General features: G+C 40.2%; 1 protein-coding gene across 1 annotated transcript in view; it reads left to right on the top strand.

Annotated features, from left to right (window-relative positions):
• The window catches only part of LOC143282311 (RNA polymerase II elongation factor ELL-like), an 18,974-nt gene extending 1,181 nt beyond the window's left edge, over nucleotides 1-17,793 (top strand). Inside the window, 12 exon segments of the mRNA XM_076587912.1 lie at nucleotides 1,031-1,078; nucleotides 3,210-3,343; nucleotides 4,348-4,473; nucleotides 4,881-5,177; nucleotides 6,899-6,969; nucleotides 8,997-9,118; nucleotides 9,120-9,157; nucleotides 10,939-11,026; nucleotides 11,758-12,070; nucleotides 13,620-13,656; nucleotides 16,564-16,735; nucleotides 17,373-17,793. Coding sequence (XP_076444027.1) covers nucleotides 1,031-1,078; nucleotides 3,210-3,343; nucleotides 4,348-4,473; nucleotides 4,881-5,177; nucleotides 6,899-6,969; nucleotides 8,997-9,118; nucleotides 9,120-9,157; nucleotides 10,939-11,026; nucleotides 11,758-12,070; nucleotides 13,620-13,656; nucleotides 16,564-16,735; nucleotides 17,373-17,534 — 1,608 coding nt within the window. The 3' untranslated portion in view covers nucleotides 17,535-17,793.
• Nucleotides 17,794-26,430: the final 8,637 nt, after the last annotated feature.

The following is a 26,430-nucleotide window of genomic DNA, read 5'->3' as shown; positions in this document are numbered from 1 at the left end:
ACTGACAATCTCACAACAAATCAGTTGTAAAGACTAAAGTCAGTTTTATCAGCCACAATGTACTGTATCACAGACTGTAAAGTTAGTTATATCTCAGTTATCATGTAGATGCAATGCAGTGATACACTGATTTAGTGATTGTAATATTTACTTCATTAAACTTGTTTTTTGTACTGTATACACACAGTCTATAGACAGTAGTATTATTTATGTGCTGCATTGAAAAGTTATTCTTTGTCATTCTCCTTCATATGTCATTACTAATTTTTTTTGTTATTCTGCTCAAAGTATGGTTTATCTTTGTGTGTGTGTGTGTGTGTACAACACATGGAATCATAATTATGTGTACAGGTTGGTGACCTTATATTAAACGCTCCGAGTTCTGTCTCCTCTCTCTCTCTCTCTCTCTCTCTCTCTCTCTCTCTCTCTCTCTCTCTCTCTCTCTCTCTCTCTCACTCTGTTTTTTTGTCTATGTGTGGCTTGTGTATGTAGGTCTGTGTGAGTGTGCATATTTTGTGTGTGTGAGCAGGCACACGATAGAATTTAGCACTGATGCAGTGATGTACACTAGTTACACCTGGGGGGAACATAGCTAGGGCAGCACATGATAGGCAGCAGTGGAGATCTCTGGTGGCTGCTTTGTGCCACAGGGCATGAAAAGGATTAATTAAACATAGTTAATGATGTGTGCACTAAGTGACATGCGCATTTGCACGCACAGCACAGAGTATCTTAAGATCTCTGTCTTAGCCAGCAGGATCTTTCATGCGTACATTGGTCATACTTATAGACTACATCTCTTAAATGGTTTGTTCATAAATAGTACACTTGTTTTCGCAGTGCTGACAACTGCCTTCAAATAGTCGTTTACTGAAGTTTATTTTGTTGTATATAGATGTGTACAGTTACAATATGAATTAGTTTAACTTGTTAAAGTTGTTTCTGCCTGATGTTATTTTGCTGTTGTTGTTTCAGTTTGTTCCATCTTAGTTATGATTATTTTGTAATTTGTATTTGATGTTTGTTTCAGGAATCATGCAGCCAAAAACCAACAATTCACTTTACCAACAACAGTGGGGTATGTTTTCTGCAGTGTATCTGATTGATTGTGTGTGTGTGTGTGTGCGCGCGCGTGCGCACGCGCGTTTGTACATTATGGACAAGCATTTGCAGAATTGTACCCAGGTCAGTTGTTTGGTTCAGAAGAGTCCAGCCTTGACTTCAGACTGATGTATTTCATGATTGGTCTAACTTCCCAAGGTTTCAGCCCTTCGTGCATGAGAAAATGATGTCAGAATGTGTTATATAACATTCATCCGCAGTGAGTCAGCAGTTGACTAATTCAGTTTTACTTCACAGTTTTATACACCTCACAGTCGCTGTTTTTAAAAAATGAACACAGATGCATTACAATTTACATAGGGGTTCCAGGTATGTGGAATTGCATGGAGAAGGGCTTTTGTGAGAAGTCTGCCATGAGGTCTTTGATTTAATGTAAGGCTTTACTAATGGATACTTCACTTTCCATGCTAAATAGTAAATAAGACTGGTGCTATAATCCACTAATACTTTTTTTCTTTTAGCAAATACTTTTTGGTAAAAAACTGAGAGCAAAAGTGAATAATTTCATCACATCATGATACTTTAACACAAAAAGCTGAGAATTTCTCATGTTAATGTCAGTTGTTTTTTTTATTGTTGTTGTTTTAACTAATCAGAATCAGTAAGTGAGTAACATTCACTGATTCATTCTCCTTTGTGATTAGAGCAAAGTTTGCAGCAAACCCATTATTTACTTCATCTTTCCAGTTTCCTTGGCATTCTTTGGTTGGTGACTAAGAAAGAGGCAGTTGGAAATAATTGATTGGCACTGTGCCCTACTGTCGTACTGATGATGGAGTTGCAAGTGGCAGAATATAAATAGCGGAACATACTTGTAAGAAAAACAAAGAATTTCATGGAACAGAACATGCATGCATCAAAACATATATATATCCTGTTATCTCACTTGACCTTTGATATTCTGTGTTGGGTTGGAGTACTTTACTTTCCATCTTGCTGCTCTTGTATAGATCTGTGTATTATATTCGTAAGAGTAGATCTCTCTATGTCTCTCTCTCTCTCTCTCTTCAGTACTATTTGTGTGTGTGTGTGTGTGAACTCTTTTTGCTGTTGTCTTTGTCTTTTTTCTTTTTTTTTCTGACTATAGTACATTTTTTTTAGTAGTATAAGATCTTTAATTAAGTAGATCTTTAAGTAGCAAGCAAAAAACAAAAAACAAAACTGAAAAAACAACAACACAAAAAACAAAAACAAAACAAACAAAAACAAGAGAGGCAAGGCCTTCAAGACTCACTTGTGATAAATTAAGTCCCCTAGCACTAATTACAGAGTAATTTCCCTTTTTTACTATCTGCACCAAAACGTTTGCAAAATAAATAAAAATTTCATGCTTAGCAAAAGAAGTTCCTGTTTTGAACAAAAAATGAATATAATGACTCCTCTTGTTGTTGTGTCGGAATAAGAGGTCAAAGTGCCAAGTTTAGAGAATACAAAAAATATAAATATAACAGTAAATGCAGTTTGCATATAATTAGGCTTCTTTTTAAAAAAAATTTGTGCCCATCCCAGAGGTACAATATTGTTTTAAACAAATGACTGGAAAGAACTGAATTTTTCCTATTTTTATGCCAAATTTGGTGTCAACTGACAAAGTATTTGCAGAGAAAATGTCATTGTTAAAGTTTACCACGGACACACGACACACACACACACACACACACAGACAACCGAACACCGGGTTAAAACATAGACTCACTTTGTTTACACAAGTGAGTCACACAAAAAAAACCCAAGAAAAACAACAAAACAATAAAAACACAAGCAAACGAAAATAAATCTTCTCAGGCTGTCCCCATTGGCTGTTGTTGTTGCTTTCTACAGAAATACATGGAAACGTGCCAAAGTGGAAACAGTTCGCACTACTTTGTGTAATATTAAAAATTAATTTTTAAAATCATTTGTTTAACTTTGAATTAATAAACATTCTTCAGCAATGCAAGTTCAAACTGTGTTCAATAAAAGTAAAAGTTATCTTCAAAGTCTGATGCTCACTGGACATAGATATATATGTCTTCTGCTTCCTGGTATTGGCTGTTGATACATCTTCACCTTCACTTAGTGTTGGTTTGTGTTGTTTTTCATTGCAGGTGATGAATATACCTGGTCAGGTGTCATCATCTGATAATGCAAAAGCAGAAGAACGCAGCTTCAAGTTAACCTTGGCAAACCTGCAGGGTGTTGCAAATGGGAGCTTTGACTGTATACAACAGATCAGTACAAGGTATTGGTTTTTGTCTTAGCTGTTGCATACATTTTTGTGGGCAGTTTAGTCGGGTTTTGATAGTCTGATTCCAGTCTTCATTATGACATAAACATGTTAGTGTATCAAGGTCGTTTGATTGATTAGAAACTCTTGACAGGTGTAAGATCTTGCTTGTAAGTGGTTTGTCATATTTATAGACTTGTAGAATGGCCTGTCTCACTCGGCTTGATCAGACTGACATAACTTTAAAGCTGGGCCAACATCAAAGTGAGAGGTGAATGATCAGTGGTTTCTCCACTGCAGTGGGAATTCATTTACAGTTTAGCCTGTTGTGAGGGACTATGACTCTCGAACTAGGAGACAAGATTACACTGGCTTTAAAGGGCTGCAGCTTTGGGGGCTAGTTGACCATTGGGGACCATCCTCAATGGTGACTGTTCTAAAGTCCTCTTGGCCGAGAGAGTCAGGTGTAACTTTGGCAAGACACTCTCTGCATTATCAAAATCTAGCCCAGATAGTCTTGACAGCATTTGCCTCCTCTGCTGTTCTAATGGTCATAGTTGGACACGGCTGACTATCATACCACATAAATAAAGATTTTTTTGTTGTTTGCGCAAGGTGCATGTAGATCTTTGGATTTTTTTTTTTTTTTTTTTTTTTTTTTTTTTTAACTCCTGTTCCAGTTGACATGTGTTTACAGTGTCAGAGGCTGAATGAAAATACTGATGATATGTCAGTGTCACACTTTTTTTTAAGAAGCAGTACAGTAGTTGTTTTCCCTCAACATTCACTCATGCAATTATGCACACAGACATTCTTGCATACAGCAGTGTAATTTTTAGATCATAGTATGGCAGTGTTTTTCTGACTGTGTTTCCATACATGATACACAGAATATTGTATACCAGTAATGTGGGTCAAGAACAGCAGATGAACATATATATTTTTTTTTTTTTTTTTTTTTTTTTTTTGTTAAATTGTCCCTTGTGATTAATGGTAGAGTGTTTTTTTTCTCTTTTCAGGCAGGCCAGTGGTCTCCATTGTTTGGGCAGCATGCAATATAAAGTCACCACCCATGCCAACAATGATGTTTACACAGATACACGCAAGAAAATTGCCATTGCTGATAATGAGTCCAAGAAAATCTGGTGGGTTTGTGTGTCTGTGTGTGCACGCATGAATGTTTATATGCATATTTATTACAGAATGAAGTCAACAGCCAGTTAATTGACTGTTGATGTTTTGGATGCCAGTAGGTTTTTTGTTGTTGTTTTTTTAATTCAGTGAAATATTAGCCTCTTTTTTATTCAATATTTTTTCAATTAAAGATGAGAGACTTTCTTTGGTCTTTCCATTTTTCTTAATTGATACCTGTGTATATGGTATTGTACTTTACCCAGCAAGCTTGCAGCAGGAAACAGAGTATTTATGGGGTAATTAAAGTATGACTTAGTTGGTTCATAAAACTAAAGAAAGAGAAGGCCATGTCGTGTATTGATGAAGCTGCTGTTTGACAAACGCCTTTCTGTCATCTCCCACTGTCTCATGTTTGCAGCGCCAAAGAGATCAAGATGAGCAGCCGCTTCAGGGGCAAGATGGTGAAGAAGGTGATCCCCAGCAGTCAGTACAAACCCCTGCAGGCCTCTAGACCCACCCTGGTTACAGCCACCCGACCTTCCCCATCTGCACCTGGTCGTGTAACCCCCCCTCCATCCAGAGCTCTGTCTCCACACCAACCATTTAGTGTCAACCACTCCTTGGGGAAATCCCTGGTGTCCAGTAATGGGGTCTTGAAGCTGGAAGGACAGACCAAGAGCAAACAGACGTCCGGTGTCATCAACATGCCCTACAGGTCAGGGGGATGTGGGGAGATCTGACGTTGAAGTTTTTTGATGATGCCTCTGTCTGAACATGAATAGACAATGACACTGTTCATGTGTTGGATTTGTATTGTTCTTTTTTTCTGAATTTATAGGCTGCAACTCCTGTGCTTGCTTATGTTAATGAGTGGGGTTTTATGTGTATATTTTAAACCTGCTATACAGGCAGCCATACTGATTTCAAGGGTATTATTAGACAAGAGATTAATGCCAGTTGGCTGTGAAGCCCCATGTATTTATTGTAGCATTAACAATACACACTGATAACATATTCACGCAACACACTCATGCATGCACATGGGCAGGTACACAACACAAAGTGCACATGCACACATATGATAAAGCACACACACAGATGGCCTAGTGATGACGTGTCTGCCAAGGGAACGAGGGAATCAGAGAGCACAGGATGGAATCCCACACTTGGCAGTATTTTCTGTCCCTCCACTAGACCTTGAGTGGTGGTCTGGATGCTAGTCATTCATATAAGATGTAAACCGAGGTCCTGTGTGTAGCATGCATTTAGCATAAAATGTAAAAGAACCCATCCAACAACAGGGTTTTCCCATGCAAAATTTTGTAGAAAAATCCATTTTGACAGGGAAACAAATACACTTCACTTGCAGGCAGAGAAAAAAAAGGGTGACACTGCCACTATCGCGATGTTCTTTCCCCATGGAGAGCAGCCAGAATATTTTTCACACCAGAGAAATCTGTTGTGATATATACATATTTTAGGAGGAAGGTGGCAGAATGGTTAAGACGTTCAGCTGCCAATACAGAGAGTCCGTGAGGGTGTGGGTTCGAATCCCGCTCTCGCCCTTTCTCCTAAGTTTGACTGGAACATCAAACTGAGCGTCCAGTCTTTCGGATGAGACGATAAACCGAGGTCCCGTGTGCAGCACGCACTTGGCGCACTGAAAAAGAACCCATGGCAACGAGAGTGTTGTCCTCTGGCGAAATTACGTAAAATGAAATCCACTTTCATAGGTACACAAATATGTAAGCATGCACTCAAGGCCTGACTAAGCGCGTTGGGTTATGCTGCTGGTCAGGCATCTATCTGCTCGACAGATGTGGTGTAGCGTGTATGGATTTGTCCGAACGCAGTGACGCCTCCTTGAGAAAGTGAAACTGAAACTGAAACATATTTTAATTCAATACAAATTGCAGTTAGTACAATACATGAACACACAGACCCATGTACATATAAAATTTCAGCTTGATATTTGTTGTTAAATAATGGACAGAAAACACAATTGTGAGAAGATGTGATAAATTGACTGATAAGGGAGAGTGTTAGTGTGAGGAAATGAAAATATTTTTGAGACCAGAAAGGTTTAAAGAAATCCTGTGGAAGACCATGTTCAGTAGTGTGTTTTCCATCTCCAATTAGCATAAACAGTAATATTTCAAGTTGACAAATCATCCAGTTGTTGCCTTGGAATTTTCAGATGTGAACATTATAATTTTGATTATGCGTTTCTTCTAGAGAAAAAAAGAATGTTTTCAAGAAAACATAATTATATACTTTTTATCATTTAACCTAGTAAAACTGTACGTTGATGACCTGGGGGAAAGAGCTGGAAGTAACTGGATTATTTGTTTTTGTGGTCTTTGGTGATCAGTCAAACTATTTGCAGCTATTTAAAACAGTATCTTGTCATTTTCTTGTATAACTTGCTGTTTGCAGAGACAGAGTGATACATCTTTTGGCTTTGAGATCATACAAGAAGCCTGAGCTATTAGCGAGACTCATGAAAGGTGAGCCTCATGCTTGTGTTTGTTCACTTTGTGCATGCACACATATTGTGTTGTGTAATGATTCTCATGCCTATGTTTATGTGCTTGTATGCTTGTCTATATATTGTGTTATGTAGTGCAGTTCAGTGTTTTTGTGCATATCGATTTTCTTCAAACCCGGTTGTATAACTTCTCCACCACATACTGACACATTTGTGCCAGGTTGTGTCCACTATTTTATTATATATTTTTTAATCTACCTTGTCTTGAGTGAGACTCGGCTTGCAGGCGAAGGCGAGCTCTGTGAACAGGGATCTGGTTACACCTTCTTCTGGAGTGGACGAGGAAGCGAAGAGCGATGCAAGGCTGGCGTTGGTTTTGCAGTAAAAACAGCACTTGTCAGCAAGCTAGCTGGAATCCCAAAGTGAGTCAACGATAGGCTTATGACCATGAAACTCCCACTGGCATCTGGCCAGAAGCACCTCACCATTGTCAGTGCCTACGCCCCAACCATGACCAACCTGGATGAAGTGAAGGCAAAGTTCTACGAGGACCTTCACTCTGTCATTGCTGCTATCCCTAAAGCAGACAAGCTCATCATTCTTGGGGACTTCAATGCTAGAGTTGGCTCTGACTACATCTCCTGGGATGGAGTGATTGGAAAGCATGGTGTGGGCCACTGCAACCCAAATGGATTGCTTTTGCTTCAGACCTGTGCAGAGCATGAACTGTTGATAACCAACAGTTTTCTGCCTTGCTACCCGTAAGAGGACGTCATGGATGCACCCTCGCTCAAAGCATTGGCATCTCATCGATTATGTCATCGTCAGGAAAAGGGATAGGCAAGATGTACGTGTAACAAAGACCATGTGCGGCGCCGAGTGTTGGACAGACCATCGCCTTGTAGTCTCGAAGCTGAATATTCGAATCCAGCCCAAGAGACGCCCCCAAGGCCAGAAGGCTTCAAAACGGCTCAACATCGCTAAGCTGAAAAACATCACCATCAGACAGTCCTTTGTGGAGCTGCTGGAAGATCGTCTGCCTGAATTGTGCACAGAGAAATCTGTTGTGACAAATGTTATTCAAAAGTTAAAGAATACAATATAATACAATACAATACAATACAATACAATACATCGCCTCAGACTTCAGTGACCTTCTTCCATTGTTAAGGCATGGCAAGAGATTTCCTTGTGGAGGTCCAACAGTCATCTTTAAGACAACTCTTACCTTTGGGTTACTTTTATTTTACCAGCTCACTTCACACATAAATTTACAGTTAACCATGCATGCACGTTTGAAAAAGTACACAGGTGCCCTTAAGAAATTGACCACCTGTCCATTCTAACCACTGACATTTTTCATCACAGTGCTTGTCTGTGAGAATACTCATCTACAGGCAGGAAGGATATGTAACCTAAGGGAAGGGAGGTAATGGCTGTCAGTTGGTGGGTAGTGGACAGTTTGGCATTTTGTAAATTATGTGATTGTCTTACTGTGAGGATAACTTTTTTCACAAAACACACATACTCATCTACAGGCTCGTAATTCTTCAGTCACTATGTTAACAGTTTTCCTCTATTCATGTTTACTCAAATGTGGAATGCATGCATGCCTCAAATTTTGAATTTTTGAGTACACACGCACACTGACTCACACACACACACACACACACACACACACACTTTTTTTCTCTCTCTTTTTTCCCTTTCTTTTCATTTCCTTTAATTTTTTTTCTCAGATTTTTTTCTTTTTGTTTTTTGTAAGTTGGATTAAAAAAAAAAAGAAAAAAAAAAGAATTGTATCATTCCCTTATTATATCACACTTGGAAAATAAAAATCATTTATTGATGACTAAAGTTAATTCAATCATTTGTCTCTCATGTATATTTTACACACATGCACTTAGACAGTTAAGGCATGGGGACACACACACACGCACACACACACGCACACGCACACGCACACACCGCAAACCCCACAGTGTCCGGATTATCACTATGACCCCACCAGTACCCTGATGGGTTTGTTGCCTACTACCCACACAGACGGTATACGAGAGAAGGACCGGAACTCACTGGGGGCCATCCTGAAGCAGGTGTCTGTGATGAACAAGGACAACTCTCACAGTCTGGCCCGACATGCTTGGCAGAACGTGCGTGCTGACTGGCCCTTTTTACACGGAGGCAGACCGAGAGCTCCTGAAAAAGTGAGTGAGGAATGTGTGTGTGGGTGTGACTTGTAGTATACTGTAGTGTGCATTTCTTCTGTGTCCTGAGCAGATTTTTCTGTCGCTTAGTCTGAAATAATGAATATTTTAGTCAATGTGATGTGAGACTATGTTGATTTTTTTAAATTGTATTTATTTATTTTTTTTTTTTTTTTTTCACGTCACTTTGTCTTAAATTTGTATATTTTATTGTAGTCTTAGATTTGTATATTTTATTGTAAAGCGCAGTGAGCCCCATCTGAAATGAGGGTACTGCAGTCTATAAGCCTGCATATTATTATTATTATTTGTCTGTGCAAAATCTGGTTTACTCTCCCAGGAATAGGGCATCACCACAATAGAATGTCACCACCCCCACACCCTCTTTTTTTTTTTCTTTTTTTTTTTGTAAGCTACAGGCATATTTGTTTCTGTATTAAAGTGGATTTTTCTGCAGAATTTTGCCAGGGACATATCTCTTGTTGTGCGGATTGTTTTACATGCTCTAAGTGCATGCACTTGGTACCCTGGTTTATTGTCGCATCTGAATCATCAACACAAAGCTTCACTCAAGGATTGCTGGAGGGGTTGGGGAGGGACTTAAGTCCGTTAAAGAATCCTGGTCCATTTTTGGGATTAGAACATGTGACCGGCTTCCTAGTGCGGTGCATTACCACTAGGCCACTGCTTGATTGTGAATATGTGTATGCCCATAAATTGAAGATTTTCTCCTCTTCTTTTTTTGCAAAAGGTGGGGTTGTTTCTTTTTGTTTTTTTGTTTTTTTTGATAATACAGTTGGTAAGTCGTTACTATTTCGTTCCGCTTTTGCTCCTACATTTTTTCTGTTCCCATAGATTAGAATAAGGTCTTTAGATTCACCATCTGTTGAAGAATTGTTATCCTACATTTTGTTTAAATTAAACTTTTATGTTGTAAATGTCCAGTAAAAGGTTTGATAAACAAATATGCTTTCTGATGATATAAAACCCTATGAACAAGAATAGATAGAACATGAAAAGGACTGGGTTTCAGGTATCCTGAGCTGGATGCTGACTCCGGAAAATTAAGCTAGTTTACATTTATTTCTGTAACATTTGTTTCAGTAGATGGTTTTACTCATGGTTGTGTTACAAGATATCTTCTGCTATTTGTTCCCGTTTTTCTTCTTTGACATAGCTTCTGAACCAACAGCTTCTGAACAACAGCAGCAGCAGCAACAGAAGAACAGTGGTTTAGTTTGAAGTGGGTGTCAAAGCATGCTGATTGATCCGTATTGTGCTGCATCATGGCAGCTTCTGCCTGACCTTTGCGTGAATCCAGTGCCCTCATCAGGCCTTGAGAGCCTAACCTAGGTTTGTGTAAAACATGGACTGAGAATGAAATAAGACCAGGGGTGGGTTGCATGAGACATTCTTCGCAGCACTAAGTTTGCTTAGTGTTAAGAATGTCCCTAAGTACATGGACTTCACCGTGGAGTTAAGACCAAGTTTGCTTAGTGTAAGAATGTCCCTAAGTACATGGACTTTACCGTGGAGTTAAGACCAAGTTTGCTTAGTGTTAAGAATGTCCCTAAGTACATGGACTTAACCGTGGAGTTAAGACCAAGTTTGCTTAGTGTTAAGAATGTCCCTGAGTACATGGACTTTACCGTGGAGTTAAGACTATTCTTAACGATAAGCAAGCTTAGCACTGCTAAGTTCGCTCATGCAACCCACCCCAGGACAACAAAAAAAAGAACGGCAAAGCTGCTTTGCTTTACTGAAGCAACGTTGGTGTGCAGGAACCAGCAGCAGCAGGACCCCAAGGGGTCGGCGCCCCGGTCTGTGTCCCCTGCTGTCCACCCTGCAGACCGCGGCACTGCGCCTCTGGTGAGAGACAGACACAGTGGTGGAAAACACAGGGTGGGGGTGGAACGGGTGGGGAATGGCATGGTCTGAATGATTTTGTTCGGGGTTCAAGGCACCAATTTGGCATGGTGTTTGCCCTCCTTGGGAAAGGCACTTGATTCTAGTTCTCCTCGCTCCAACCAGGTGTGAATGGATACCTAACTTTGGGCAGGGGGGAGGAGTTTGAAGAAGATTGGGCCTCGTCTTCCAATGCACAGTTGATATGAATTCACTGTCCCGATAGTCATAATAGGCTGTGGAATCTTTAACTTAGTCCTTTTATTATTCTTTTAATTTTCTTATACTATTGTCACCCTTTGCCTCTTCTGCGTGATTGTTTTTTGTTGTTGTTTTTTTTGTTTTTGTTTTGTGTGTGTGTGTGCATATTTTGTTGTTGTTTTTCCCTCTTTCTTCTTTTAAAGGTATTGTGGTGATATTATGTGTGTGTGTGTCTTCAGCACGGCTGTAATGTGTGTGTGTGTGTGTGTGTGTTAGCTGTGCAGGCATTTGATTGTTTCTGTGTTTGCTTTTAAGCCATTTGATTGTTTCTGTGTTTGCTTTGCAGGTTCTTGAATGTTTCTTTGCAGGCAATTGATTGTTTCTTGTTGTTTTTGTCTTTATGTGTTTGTTTGTAGATGTTGAGCTGTTAACACATAACCTAAGTGTAGAAATGTGTGTACACCCTGTATAAATGAAGTCATTCATGCTTTCAGCAGGGTGGTGCCCACAAGCGGAACCCAGTAGCAGTGGAAGACACACCGGACATCCCCACCAAGAAGCAGCGCATATCCCACCAGAACAAGCAGCAGCAGCAACAGCAGCAGGGCCCCCAACACCACCACCACTACCCTGCCCAGGCCAAGGCAGGGATGGGGGGAGGGGGGCTTCACAGCGACCACCACCCAGCCCCCCATGGTCACAGCAACAGCCACCACTACCAGGCGTCCTTGACCCTGGCCACCCGGGCAGCCAGCGACATGATCGCGACCCACTCCCCCAGCTCTAATGCTGAGAATCAAGACAAAGGTAATGAGGATGGGGCTTGGGGGTGGGTGTTAAAAATCTTGAGAGCTTTACCGGTGCAGGTTGGAAAGGGAAACAGGTGGGAGGGGTTTGGGTGTGGAGGGGGGTGATGTGGTGTCTTTATGTCAGGACAAATTTTTCTTTGTGAAAATTGGGTTGCTCTCCCCATGGAAAGCGTATCGCTGCAGTGCAGTGTCTAGTGGAGGATTTTGAAAATATTGCTGAGTGCTGGATTCAGTTGCATATGCGCATATTATCTTGTGTCCTAGGTGGGAGCATTGCCAGAGGCCAATACACCACTTGAGTTTGTGTGTGTTTACGCACATAGGTGTGTGTAGATAGATGGTATGTGGTTGGGTTTTAGTGGTGGTGGTGGTAGTGTGCAAATGCATGAAGGAGATATTATATTCAGGCGCCTGTGAGAGATATTGTGTGCAGGTGCCTCTGAGAGATAGTGTTCAAGTGCTTGTGAGAGATTGTCAAGTGCTTTTGTAAATCAGTCTCCAAAAGCCTGTTTACTGAAATTTTCAGGATATAAGTGATTCTCCCCCCACCCCCCACCCCCGGTGAACTTGACCCCTGCACATGAACACAAATACACCTTATTTGTGGATAAATTTAGTAATAGAATAACTGGCCATTTTCTGACATATATCACAAAAAAAAAGACCAAGCTCAAAAAACAGTATCCAGGAAGGAAAAAAAAAAAGTTGAAAATTCATGTTTTAAGAAATCAGCTGAAAATTGATCAGGAGGTGGCACACAGATATAAACATTAACTTCCCTATTCATGCACGGTCAGTCAATCGCAGAGCTTAAAACCGATTCTTTTATTTGTTAGCAAGCAGAGATACCTTTGACCAGTCAGCATGATTCCTTTGCAAGGAAACTGAACTACATTTGTACTCCCTTCTCACCCTCACCTATTGTTGACTCACTTGTGTAAACAAAGTGAGTCTATGTTTTAACCCGGTGTTCGGTTGTCTGTGTGTGGGTGTGTGTGTGTCTGTGTGTCCGTGGTAAACTTGAACATTGACATTTTCTCTGCAAATATGTTGTCAGTTGACACCAAATTTGGCATAAAAATAGGAAAAATTCAGTTCTTTCCAGTCATCTTGTTTAAAACAATATTGCACCTCTGGGATGGGCACAAAAAAATAAAATATGAAGCCTAATTATATGCAAACTGCATTTACTGTTTATATTTTTTGTATTCGCTAAACTTGGCACTTTGATCTGATATTCTGACCCAACAACAAGAGCAGTCATTATTATCATTTTTTGTTCAAACAGGAACTTCTTTTGCTAAGCATGGAAGTTTTATTTATTTTGCAAACATTTTGGTGCAGATAGTAAAAAAAAGGGAAATTACTCTGTAATTAATGCTAGGGGACTTAATTTGCCACAGGTGAGTCTTGAAGGTCTTGCCTCTCTTGTTTTGTTGTTGTTGATTTTTTCACATTCTCTTTTTGCTTCCCCATACCCCTTCTTGTCATGTTATGTCAGCATTATGTTGCAGGTGTGAACATAATAATGTGAATGAATGTTTCAGGTGATAACGATGGTGCTTCCCCTCCTGATTATCTCACGTGAGTTTACAACTTTTGCCACTTGAATCGTGAAGTATTGGTCATATGTTATCAGTCACTCACATGGTCATACTGCCCGGGACATGCAGGTGTTAAGGGAAATGAGCGAGCTGACAGACTTGCTGGTAACGCAACACCAACGAGCAGCCTACATCTAGGAAAATCGGAAATCCTCAGAAAAGTCAAAGAATACCAAAAAGAACAGGTACAAGGCCATCACACCATCGATCGCCTCAAAGAAATAAAAGCAGAGAGAGGGAGCGGCCGCAAATCTAACATGAAAGGTAGAGCACGATGCTTTGCAAATCAAACAAATATCGGCATCATTTCCAAACCAACATTGCGCAAATTTCTTCAAAACGGAACAGAGTCTCTGTGGGCCTTTCCAAATACAATAGACCGAGCAACACACTAGATGCCACGTTCTTGGCATCAGAGATCTTTTCCCATCCCTCTTGCGGCCAGTCAGTGGCGGCTGTGTGTGTTTGTGTGTATGTGTGGGTCTGTGCTTTTGAGTGCGTTTGTGAATGCGCGAGAGTGAAATTGCACACAAGTGTCAGGAGAGATATGTGTACGTGTGTGTGTGTGTGTGTGTGAGGGGAGGTGGGAGTGCGGGGGGAGGTGGGGTAGAGGATGAGGTATGTGAGTGTATGCATGCCTACACTGTGGGAGCAACAGGATATTGGAACGTGTATATATATATATATATATATATATATCTTTGTATGTACGTGTGTGGGGTTGGGGGTGGGAGATATGGGCGTATGTGTGTGTGCTTGTACAAGTAAGTGTTCATCTCTGTGAGTGTGTGTTTGTGTGTGTGTGTGTGTGCCGTGGAAGCTGCGATACGTAGACTAGAAATAAGTGTGTGGAGGAGGGGGTAGAGGAGGTGCAAGGTAATGTGTGTGTGTGTGTGTGTATGTGTGTGTGTTGGAGCTCATGTACGTTTATATGTATTTGACTGTGCTTTCATATGTGCTTGTACAAGTAAGTGTTCATTTCTGTGAGTGTGTGTTTGTGTGTGTGTGTGTGTGTGTGTGTGCCGTGGAAGCTGCGATACTTAGACTAGAAATGAGTGTGTGGAGGAGGGGGGTAGAGGAGGTGCACGGTAATGCGTGTGTGTGTGTGTGTGTTGGAGCTCATGTACGTTTATATGTATTTGACTGTGCTTTCATATATGTGAAACTGCATGTCTGGTGCATTTCTGTTATGCATGTGTGGGTGTATGTGTGAATGTGTGTCTTCATATTTTACATTTATTTGCTTATTTATCACCATTGTTGTCTTATCTATTTATTTATTTATGTTTTATTATTATCATTTTATTAGTATTACTAATATTATTACTACTACCTTTTTCTATATTATAATTATTATTTATTTATTTATTTATGCAAGCTTATCTATTATTTATTCCCCCGTTGTTGTTTTTTTTTTTTTGTGTGTGTGTGTGTGTGTGTGTGTGTGTGTTTTTTTGTTGTTTTTTTTTGTTTTGTTTTTGTGTGTGTGTGTGTGTGTGTGTGTGTGTGTTCTCAAGGCCTGACTAAGCGCGTTGGGTTACGCTGCTGGTCAGGCATCTGCTTGGCAGATGTGGTGTAGCGTATATGGTTTTGTCCGAACGCAGTGACGCCTCCTTGAGCTACTGAAACTGAAACTGAAACTATCAGTCAGCATTTTCCCTTTTGTGTAGACATTTCTGTATGTGAGAATGGAACTTTTTTTTTCGTGCCTCACAATTTGGAACATTTTGTTTTCTCTATTTCAGTGATTATGAATGATTATGGGGATGATGAAGATGCTGTTGTGGAGGTCCATTTAGGTTTGGGACAACTTGACAAGATTAGACTTTCATAATGTAATCCCAGGTTCAACCAGGCTGAGAAATACAGACACCTGCAATGTTGGTCAGGAAGTTTTAACTCACTCAGTATGGCCAGTCCTCTCTTCTCTTCTACACAGACCCCTCGGATGTCCAGTGGGTGTCTGAATGACCCAACCTTTAGCTTCCGTCGTCAGAATTGTGGTATTCTTTGTCAATATTCACGTCTTCAGTATAAGAGCCTTCTGCTTGCAATATTTTGATGATGGTAATCGGGGTGAAACGCTGTTAACGTTGTCTCTTTCGCCGTTCATATGGAAAGAGTTAAGCAGTGCTCCCAAAGATGTATCCATGAACTGGATGACCCTCGACTGTGTGGTCCCAGTATTCCCATCTGGGCCCATAGCGCACTCAGCGTTGGGTAGGAGCCAGTCATGGTCTGAAAAAACCCACCTCTGATTGGGATCAAACCTGCTTCCCACCAGTTGTCAGTCTGCGACACTAACCAGTTTGCCGTGGCAGTTGGTTTTACTTTGTTTTTAGATAAGAAGTAAACTGATTGTAATCTACAAACCAAGAAAGGAGAGAAGAGCGGTGACTCCCTTGTTGTATGCACAGCATCATGATATAAGTATCCATTTAATGATAGTAATAATAATCATGACAGTTGTGATCACGTATAGAAATGTCCAGGTGATGTCCTCATAAGGTAAGTTATGTTCACTTGTTCTGACAAAGTGCATCATGGATTGGCCTCCTGACAACAGTTCTCAAGCTAGGGTTTAGCTGAAGTTTCATGATGTGAAGACTTTATTGAATTAAAAAATAATTTGCATTAATTAATTAGCCAGTGACCTATAACGCCACTGGGGATCCATGAAATAAACCTTTTTGTGGTCCAGGTGTGTGTGTATGCATATGTGTGTGTGTGTGTGTGCATGTGTTTGTGTGCTCATGTGAGTGTGACTATGTGTGTGTGTGCGTGTGCCTGTGTGTCCATGTGTAAGAGAGAGAGAAACAGTATTTAGAGTGACTGATTCGCAGACATAACTGTGATGATGTTTTTTTGTGTGTGTTTTGATTTCCAGGCAGTACACAGAAATTGAGAACTGCAGCCAGAGGAAACGGTACAAGGAAGATTTCAACAGTCTCTATCAGGAGTATCGCCACATGCACAAACGGGTGGAGAGCGTGTCACAAAAGTTCCGACACTTCAAGGAGCGAATATTAAACGCCAAAGAAGGCACCCAAGAATTTGATGTAAGTAAATGTTTGTTTTTTTGTTACCACTGCCCCTTTGTGATGTCCGGTCTTTCCTCCTGAGTTGAGAGTTTGTTGCCTGTGGCTGCCTCACTAGAATTAAACCAGGGGATAAGCATATGCATGGTTAGGTAAAACATGTCTGTTTTTCTGTGCCAAAAAGAAAAAGAAACAAGTATAGCAAATTTCATTTTTAGTTTTTCGTAATAAAATGCCGTCTCTTGACTTGATTGTAAGCCCTTTATTGAGGATAATAAGTGTGTGCTTGAGGGACTGTAAGACAAAGTGATGAAGGAATATATTAGAAATTACAAGATAGTGGTGTGATGTGGCAGTGAAAGAATATGAGAAATTACAAGATGGTGTATGATGTGTCAGTGAAGGAATATGAGAAATCGGGAGACAGTGTGTGATATGCCATTGAAAGAATATGAGAAATTATAAGATGGTGTGTGATGGAATATGAAGGAATATGAGAAATTGCAATATGGCGTGTGATGTGTCTTTGATTAAGGCATGTGTGTGACTGGATGGGATGGGGAAAGTGAATGGAAAAAATCAAGCAAGAGTATGGGAGATTACAGATCAATGTGTGTCATGTCAGTGATGGAGATGTGCGTGTGTGTGTGTGGACCAGGAGCTGTACGACAAGGTGATGGAGGAGTATGAGCGACACAAGGATGACGCCCAGTTCTGGCAGGACAAGCGTCGCCTGAACTATCTGCACGCCAAGCTGGGACGCATCAAGGGTCTCATTGTCGACTTCGACACCCACCGCCACCCCAAGGAGTGCAGATAACCTGGGGTGGTGGTGGTGGTGGAGCTGTGGCTGTGTTACGAATATGTGTGTGCGTGTGTGTGTGATTGTGCTGTGTGATAGCCTTTGTGGTGGATCTGTGGCCGAGTAGGCAACTCTGTGTGTGTGTGTGTGTGTGTGTGTGGATCTGTGCTGAGTAGGCAACTCTGTGTGTGTGTGTGTGTGTGTGGTAAGTTTGTGCTGTGTGGTGATGGATCTGTGCCGAGTAGTTTACTGTGTGTGTGTGTGTGTGTGTGGTAAGTTTGTGCTGTGTGGTGATGGATCCGTGCCTAGTAGTTTACTGTGTGTGTGTGTTTGTGTGGTAAGTTTGTGCTGTGTGGTGATGGATCCGTGCCTAGTAGTTTACTGTGTGTGTGTGTGTGTGTGTGTGGTAAGTTTGTGCTGTGTGGTGATGGATCTGTGCCGAGTAGTTTACTGTGTGTGTGTGTGTGTGTGGTAAGTTTGTGCTGTGTGGTGGTGGATCTGTGCCGAGTAGTTTACTGTGTGTGTGTGTGTGTGTGTGGTAAGTTTGTGCTGTGTGGTGATGGATCTGTGCTGAGTAGTTTACTCTGTGTGTGTGTGTGTGTGTGTGGTAAGTTTGTGCTGTGTGGTGGTGGATCTGTGCCTAGTAGTTTACTGTGTGTGTGTGTGTGTGTGTGGTAAGTTTGTGCTGTGTGGTGATGGATCTGTGCCGAGTAGTTTACTCTGTGTGTGTGTGTGTGTGTGTGTGGTAAGTTTGTGCTGTGTGGTGATGGATCTGTGCCGAGTAGTTTACTGTGTGTGTGTGTTTGTGTGGTAAGTTTGTGCTGTGTGGTGATGGATATGTGCCGAGTAGTTTACTCTGTGTGTGTGTGTGTGTGGTAAGTTTGTGCTGTGTGGTGATGGATCTGTGCCGAGTAGTTGACTCTGTGTGTGTGTGTGTGTGGTAAGTTTGTGCTGTGTGGTGGTGGATCTGTGCCGAGTAGTTTACTCTGTGTGTGTGTGTGTGTGGTAAGTTTGTGCTGTGTGCTGATGGATCTGTGCCGAGTAGTTTACTGTGTGTGTGTGTGTGTGTGTGTGTGTGTGTGTGGTAAGTTTGTGCTGTGTGGTGATGGATCTGTGCCGAGTAGTTTACTCTGTGTGTGTGTGTGTGGTAAGTTTGTGCTGTGTGGTGATGGATCTGTGCCGAGTAGTTTACTCTGTGTGTGTGTGTGTGTGGTAAGTTTGTGCTGTGTGGTGATGGATCTGTGCCGAGTAGTTTACTGTGTGTGTGTGTGTGTGGTAAGTTTGTGCTGTGTGGTGGTGGATCTGTGCCGAGTAGTTTACTCTGTGTGTGTGTGTGTGTGGTAAGTTTGTGCTGTGTGGTGGTGGATCTGTGCCGAGTAGTTTACTTTGTGTGTGTGTTTGTGTGGTAAGTTTGTGCTGTGTGGTGGTGGATCTGTGCCGAGTAGTTTACTGTGTGTGTGTGTGTGTGGTAAGTTTGTGCTGTGTGGTGGTGGATCTGTGCCGAGTAGTTTACTGTGTGTGTGTGTGTGTGTGTGGTAAGTTTGTGCTGTGTGGTGATGGATCTGTGCCGAGTAGTTTACTGTGTGTGTGTGTGTGTGTGCTAAGTGTGTTCTGTGTGCTGTGATGTGTTGTTTCTCTCCCATGGCATCTTGGTCAGCCCCTTTCGGGACTTTGTGGGGGTAGGGATGGGAAGGGGTCGGTGTTAGGTGTTATTCCCACCCCCTTGAGGCCTGTGTGTGGGTAGGGGTGATTTTACCATGAGGTTTATTTCTGGTTCCTGTGGAACTACTTTTCTTTTTTCTTTTTTGTTTTTGTTTTGAATTCTGCTCTATGATCACATTGGTCACTGGTTGTTGTGAAGTACCGGTAAGATGGGGAGAGGGGTTCTGTTGTGATTCCCCTTTCATGATGAGTTAACTGCACCAGTTTCTCTCAAATATTGTCTTACTCAACCCACAGTCACACTGGTTATTGTTCTCTTTCGATTCTGTGTGTGTGTGTGTCTGATTGTGCGTCTGTCAGTTCGTGAGCCAAAAAGAGAAGGTATCAACAGAAAAAAATGAATAAATCAATTAGTAAGGAAAGATCACAGAGGCTGTAATTACGCTCACGTTCTTCCCACCCCCCACCCTACCCCATCCCACGTCACCTTCCCTTTTGTCATGCATTATTTACTGCTGATATGCTCTTCGCTGCAATTAAAAACAAGTATTGACAAAAATTGACATTTTAGAATTATTTTCCGGTGATTAAGGTCACACAAATGCATTAGCCCCTCCAATATGTATACACTGCTGTTGATTATGTACAAAGTTCAGATGTCAGGGTTTTTTGGGGGTTTTTTAGTGGGGTTTTTTGTGTGTTTGTGTTTGTTTTTTTAGACAGTAAGTGACAGATGTTGGTCCTAATTGTTAAAAAGGTTTATTTTTTGAAAGAGACAATTTGTACAGCTAGTTACTTGTAATTGCACAAGGATGTTATATCATTGAAGTCAAGGATTTTTTCTTTCTTTTTTCGTGAAAATAATTGAACTCCTTTAATTTATTTGTGGAGTATGTGGTATTGAATGTTCATGTTAAAAATTAAAAAAAAAATTTGCAGAACCTTTTTTTCCCCCTCCTGGTACAAGAATGCTTGTTCAGGATTTGAAATAGCAGCACAAGTCAGGAATGTCCTTTTTTATGCTGCGTGTATAAGTTGTCTTTTGATAAAAACTTTATGACAGAAAAATAGTATTTGATTTAGCATATTATTTCAAAGTGCCTAAAACCAGAATATTAACGTGGAAAAGGTCATTCTAATGAATTTTAGGCAACCCTTCAAGATAAGTTATGACCCTTTAATCTTATATGATTTTTTAAGAAATATTTTGGCTCATGTATCTTGTTCATTTCCACACACATGGAATAAATGTAAATAATGTTTGCATGTCATCCACAACCAACTCATTGCCATTTGGATTAAAGTCTGTGATGGTTAAAAGCAAGTATGGACAGCTTGTACTTATTTATTGCTTACAGTGACTTGTGTTGGATTTTGACTCGTGTGTAAACAAAGTGATCATCCAGGTTTGGTTGTATGTGTGTGTGCGTGTGGCCTCTACATGTGTGAACAAACTTTGCGGTTTTCTCTGACATGGCAAGCACTAGGAGAAAAACAACTTTGACAGAATTGTAAAGTACTAACAAGAGTTTTGCTGTAATTATTTTCATGAAGACACTACACATGGGTGAAGCTGTTTCTATGTAGTTTGTAGTGTGGTTGATTTGGGGAGCGTGTTGGTCTTCCAGACCATTGTTTTTCGCTATCAACCTGTCTCTATCTCTGTCTCTCTCTTTGTACCATTCAGTCGTAGCTGGATTATTCATGTATCCATTTTTTTTTTTAAAGAGATGTGTTTTCTTGTTGTTTCTAAATGACAAAACTCAGTTACTATTAAAAAAAAAAAGACAAAAAAAAAAAGACCCAATAACTATAATAAGATGGATTTATGATAAAATCAGTGTCAGATGTCAGAAGTGTCAGGTGGTGGATTTGATCAACTGGTGAATTTGGAGGTTGTGTGTGTAAAATATAATTTATAAACCATTCTGTTTCAACATGATCAAAAACACTTACTGTTAAGCAAAGGTTGGAACAGCAGTCTTCAGAAACAAGAGAATCCCAGGATGTTTTAAAGCCAGGATAACTTTTCCCAACTGGCGCATCTGTCTCCTTGGTTTTCACTTGGCACTGGGCATTTGGAGATGGTGCTGAAACATTTGAAGATACAGTTTTGTTGACCACTGACCCATTGCTCATACACTCAGATACATCATGAGTGTTTTTTGAGAGCTGTGACTTTATTGAATATACATTTGATACCAGTTATGATAATTGTATATCTTGCACGTTCCGTGAGAATGAATAGATGATGGTATTTTGGGGTCAGTATACAGTACGTGGGCAAGACACTCTCCACTATAATCAAATTCTAGCCCAAATAGTCGGAACAGCAGTTGCCTCCTCTGCTGTTCTGATGGTCATAGTCGGACACGACTGTCTATATATATATATATATATATAGTAGTTATACAACAGGAAGACCGGTAGTATTGATTTATGATTGTTTTAATTTCATGATTAGTTTTATTTGGTGTCTGTTGTGAGCATCTGACACTGCCACAAACATGTCTCATGTCTGTTGTGAGCATCTGACACTGACACAAACATGTCTCTTGTCTGTTGTGAGCATCTGACACTGACACAAACATGTCTTATGTCTGTTGTGAACATCTGACACTGACACAAACATGTCACATGTCTGTTGTGAGCATCTGACACTGACACAAACATGTCTTATGTCTGTTGTGAGCATCTGACACTGACACAAACATGTCATGTCTGTTGTGAACATCTGACACAAACATGTCTCATGTCTGTTGTGAACATCTGACACTGACACAAACATGTCTTATGTCTGTTGTGAGCATCTGACACTGACACAAACATGTCTCATGTCTGTTGTGAACATCTGACACAAACATGTCTCATGTCTGTTGTGAACATCTGACACAAACATGTCTCATGTCTGTTGTGAGCATCTGACACTGACACAAACATGTCTCATGACTGTTGTGAGCATCTGACACTGACACAAACATGTCTTAGTCTGTTGTGAGCATCTGACACTGACACAAACATGTTTCATGTCTGTTGTGAGCATCTGACACTGACACAAACATGTCTCATGTCTGTTGTGAGCATCTGACACTGACACAAACATGTCTCATGTCTGTTGTGAGCATCTGACACTGACACAAACATGTCTTATGTCATTGGATGAAGAATATTGGTTTTAGGTGTAATTTGCTGCCTTAGGATCTGCATCGAGTCTATTATTGGCCACATTAAATTAATTCTGCTTGACTGTCAAAGGCACATTATATATATATATATAATTTTATTTGTGTTTATTTATTGTATTTACTGTTTTATTTTACTGAAGACAACTTCAGTCTTTTATGTTAAAATGACAGTTTCATGGAGGGAAACAAGAAAAGGAGATAAGAGATTTAGGTGGATCCCTTTTGCTGTTGTTGAAGGATTTAATGATTTTGCTCTGTAATATTCCTGCCCTTTTCCATTCTCACTACACACACACACACACACACACACACACACACACACACACACACACACACACACACAAGATACTTGCAGATTGACTTAGGTTTCCAAAGCAAAGTATTTAAGTGAAAATCAGTTTGATAATGCATTTTGTTTGTGTGTTGCATGGGATGGTGAAAGAAGGATTATTTTTGTTGATTTTTTTTTCTGTATTCTGTAATTCATGTTTACACATGTCTGCGATGACAGAATTATATATTGATATGCATTGTTTGGAAAGGAAGTTACACAGTATTGATTGACTCGAAAAGATTATATGATATGTTGGTGAAAAAGCAGGTGATGGTACTATATTTATAATTTTACTGAGTTGAAATATTTACTTTGCATGAATATTCCATAGTTTTGGCATATTTGTTTGCTTACCTAATGCGCTTACCTGTATTACATATAGTATTCCATGATTTTATTTATACAGCAAACTGTTAAACATACACACACTATAATTTGTGATAGCATATGCACACACATGTACACACACACATGCATACACATTTTTTTTTTTTTTTTTTTTTTGTGAAAAATAAAGATTGAACCTTCTGCTCGGGTAAAAAAAATTTTGCTGATGCTAATTAGTGCAGGTCCGTAACCACAATACATGGCTTTAAAAACGATAGAGTATTGGTCACAAGTTAACTTATTTTCTCACTCTTCAGTCTACCCTCTGTTCATTATCAACGCTTCCAGTGCCAGGCCTGTTTTATGCTCAGTGACAACACACTGGAAGGGGAAGGAAATATCTGTTCTGGGACACTTAGTGTGTTAAAAGGTAGTAGTTATATTTGAAAACAAAACAAAAACAGAAAAGTATTTTTTACACCTGTACATAAAATTTTAAGGCTTTCTTGTCACTGTTCATTGAAATTTTGGACCAACATTGTTCTGTTTAATTGTAAAGATGATATATTTGTTATATAACAAATTGTTTATTACAAGTATGGAAAGGAAGAAGGTAAATGATTGAATGACAGTATTGTTGAGACGTGATTTGAAAAAAAAAAAAAAAAAAAAAAAAAAAAAAAAAAATAAAAAAAAAATATATATATATATATATATATATATATATATATATAATGCATTGCATCACAAAATCCTGTTAATCTTTTTTTTTTTTTAAGTCTGATCATGGGTCAAAAATGACAGATTTTTGTTTTACTGACCCATCTTTTTCAGCTTATCATGTGACAGTCTTCTTCAGTAAACCATACAGTTATTTCAATAAACAAAGCTTCTTTTTTTTTGGGGGGGGGGGGGGTTGTTTTTTTTGTTTTTTTTATCCTCATTGGATCATTCTCTTTTACAATTTATTTATATCTGTTAGGTCTTATTGTCTGTACACTTATGGATTATTAAGTCTTCCAGGAGACGCATCAGTTCAATGAAATACCCAATGACAATTTTTGAGTTACTTAAAGAGTGTGTGTGCGTGCGTGTGTGTGTGACTATGATGATTGCTCAAAGTTGACAAAATCAGAAAAGTATTTCAGTTTACATGTTAGTTCAGAGTTGTGCTTTCAACACAGAAAAAAAAAAGCAGTATCCACAAGTTTTAATCCATTTGTTTTTGTTTAGTGTTTTCGGCTTTGTCCTCAGTCAGTTCATTCTTATGTGTTGTTAAGATATTGATCTCTATGCAAAACTTTTACTGATACTTTATTGGGGTGGGATATGGTGGGGATTAACATTTACAAGGTTTGTACACAGTCACTGATTGCAGAATCATTTCCAGGGCTGAAATGTTTTATGGTTCCCGGTGTGGAAAAATCTTGGAATTTAATAAAAACCCTTGACCAATGCCATTCAACAAGTAGCTTAATGTAATATTTAAAAAAAACAATCACTAAATTAACAAAGATCTATCCGGATCCCCCCCCCCCCCCCCGACTTTCCCCATTTTCCCAGCGTTGGACAGCTTGATCTCTTGCCCCCCGCCCCCCTGCACACCCTCCCTTCCACTCTGGTTGCATCACTGTCACCTGCTCCACCCCACCTCCCCCCCCAACCCCCACCCCCCCCCCCCCCCCCCCGTGCCCCCCTTCCCCAGTCTGTCTGGGCCATGTCTGTCAGTTCGCAGAGCATGAGGGCCAGGGTCAAGTGGGACTGGAACCCAAGAACTGGTTTTCAAGGAGTTAGTTTGCCTTCAGCTTTTTAACTCTCTCCATACGAAAGAGACGACGTTAACAGCGTTTCACCCCAATTACCATCATCAAAATATCGCAAGCGGAAGGCTCTTATACTGAAGACGCGAATGTTGACAAAGAATACCACAATTCTGACGACGGAAGCTAAAGGTTGGGTCATTCAGACACCCACTGGACATCCGAGGGGTCTGTGTAGAGGAGAAGAGAGGACTGGCCGTACTGAGTGAGTTAAAGGGAGATTGGTGATGGACAACCACCGTCGTCTGACGTTAATGTCGGGTGAAATTTGGGGGTTGGGGGGCAGATTCCCGTGGCCTGTGATCAGATTTTGGGATGCCTGGGTGGAGGGTGGGGGAATGGGTGGGTGGGAGTTGGGAGGGGGGAGGGAGAAATAGAGGGGGAGGTGGTAGGGGTTGGGTTTAGCAGCAGCAGTGAGGAATATGATAATGCTGTCTTATGTTCAGACTCACTCTCTCTCTCACTCTTTTTTTCTTTTTCTCTCAGTCTTTTTTTTCTCTCTCTCTGTCTTTTTCTCTCTTTCTCTTACTCTCTTTCTCTGTGTGTGTGTGTGTGTCTCTCTCGCGCGCGCGCATAAAAGAAAAATTTGTTTCGTTTCTCTCTCTCTGTGTCTCTGTCTGCCTGTCTCTCTCCTGTCCTTGTCAGTAACTGTTCGAAATGTTTCTCTATTTTCATAGAAAGCTTTCAAAGTCCGAGAAATCGCACCTTTGTGACATTACTCTTCCACATACTGAACCATAGCGCTGTTTTACTTATATTTTTGTTTTGATTTAGTATTTTGTTTTTCACTTGTAATGTGTTATTTTTAAAAAAAAGAGAATTATGTTTACATACCCCTTCATAAGGGGCCTTGGCCTATACATGAATAAACTGAATGGAATCCTCAAAAAAACAAAAAAGTAACAAAGAAAAAGAAAAATTGAACGCTGATACCAGGATATCCGCCGCTTTGTTACGTCTGTGGTGTACCAGACATTTGTTTTGTTGCTTTGTGTTTGGCATAGGAAAATTAAAGTCAGCTTGAAAAAGTATGAATCCGGTAGGAATTCTGAAAATAATAATGCAGCCAGAAATGAGGAGCATGTTGATGGATTGTGTATGCTTGTTCGTGTTCCTTCAGTCTCCTGGCTCCGTACCCCCTGACTGTTTCTGAGTTGTCAGCATTGTACATTGGCTGTTATGGTTGCAATCACAACAACACAGTCCTGTCTTTCAAACTGAATTGTGATGATTATGCTTAAATAAAGGTTCACAGCACCCATCTCCGAAGATGAGTTTTGTTGGTAGTCTATGTTTTGTGTTCCTGAACACTTTGTTTTTTCTCTGATGAGTTTTTATGTGTTCCTTTGCACAGACAGTAGTCTATGTTTTGTGTTCCTGAACTTTGTTTTTTCCCTGATGAGTTTTTATGTGTTCTTTTGTACAGACTTTTCCCCCGATGCTTGTTATTGAAATGGACTTGGTCCTGTGTGGTCGGCTGGACTGTAAGCAGCAAGATCAACAAGAGAGGCAAGGCCTTCAAGACTCACTTGTGATACACTGAAAAAAAAAATCCAAGCTTTTTATGTGTTGTGTATAATTTCAAA

This window comes from Babylonia areolata, chromosome 5, assembly GCF_041734735.1.
Source record: "Babylonia areolata isolate BAREFJ2019XMU chromosome 5, ASM4173473v1, whole genome shotgun sequence".
Classification (NCBI taxonomy): Eukaryota; Metazoa; Mollusca; class Gastropoda; order Neogastropoda; family Buccinidae; genus Babylonia; species Babylonia areolata.
The sequence above is the reverse complement of the archived record's forward strand: the minus strand, read 5'-3'. Positions and strand labels throughout refer to the sequence as shown.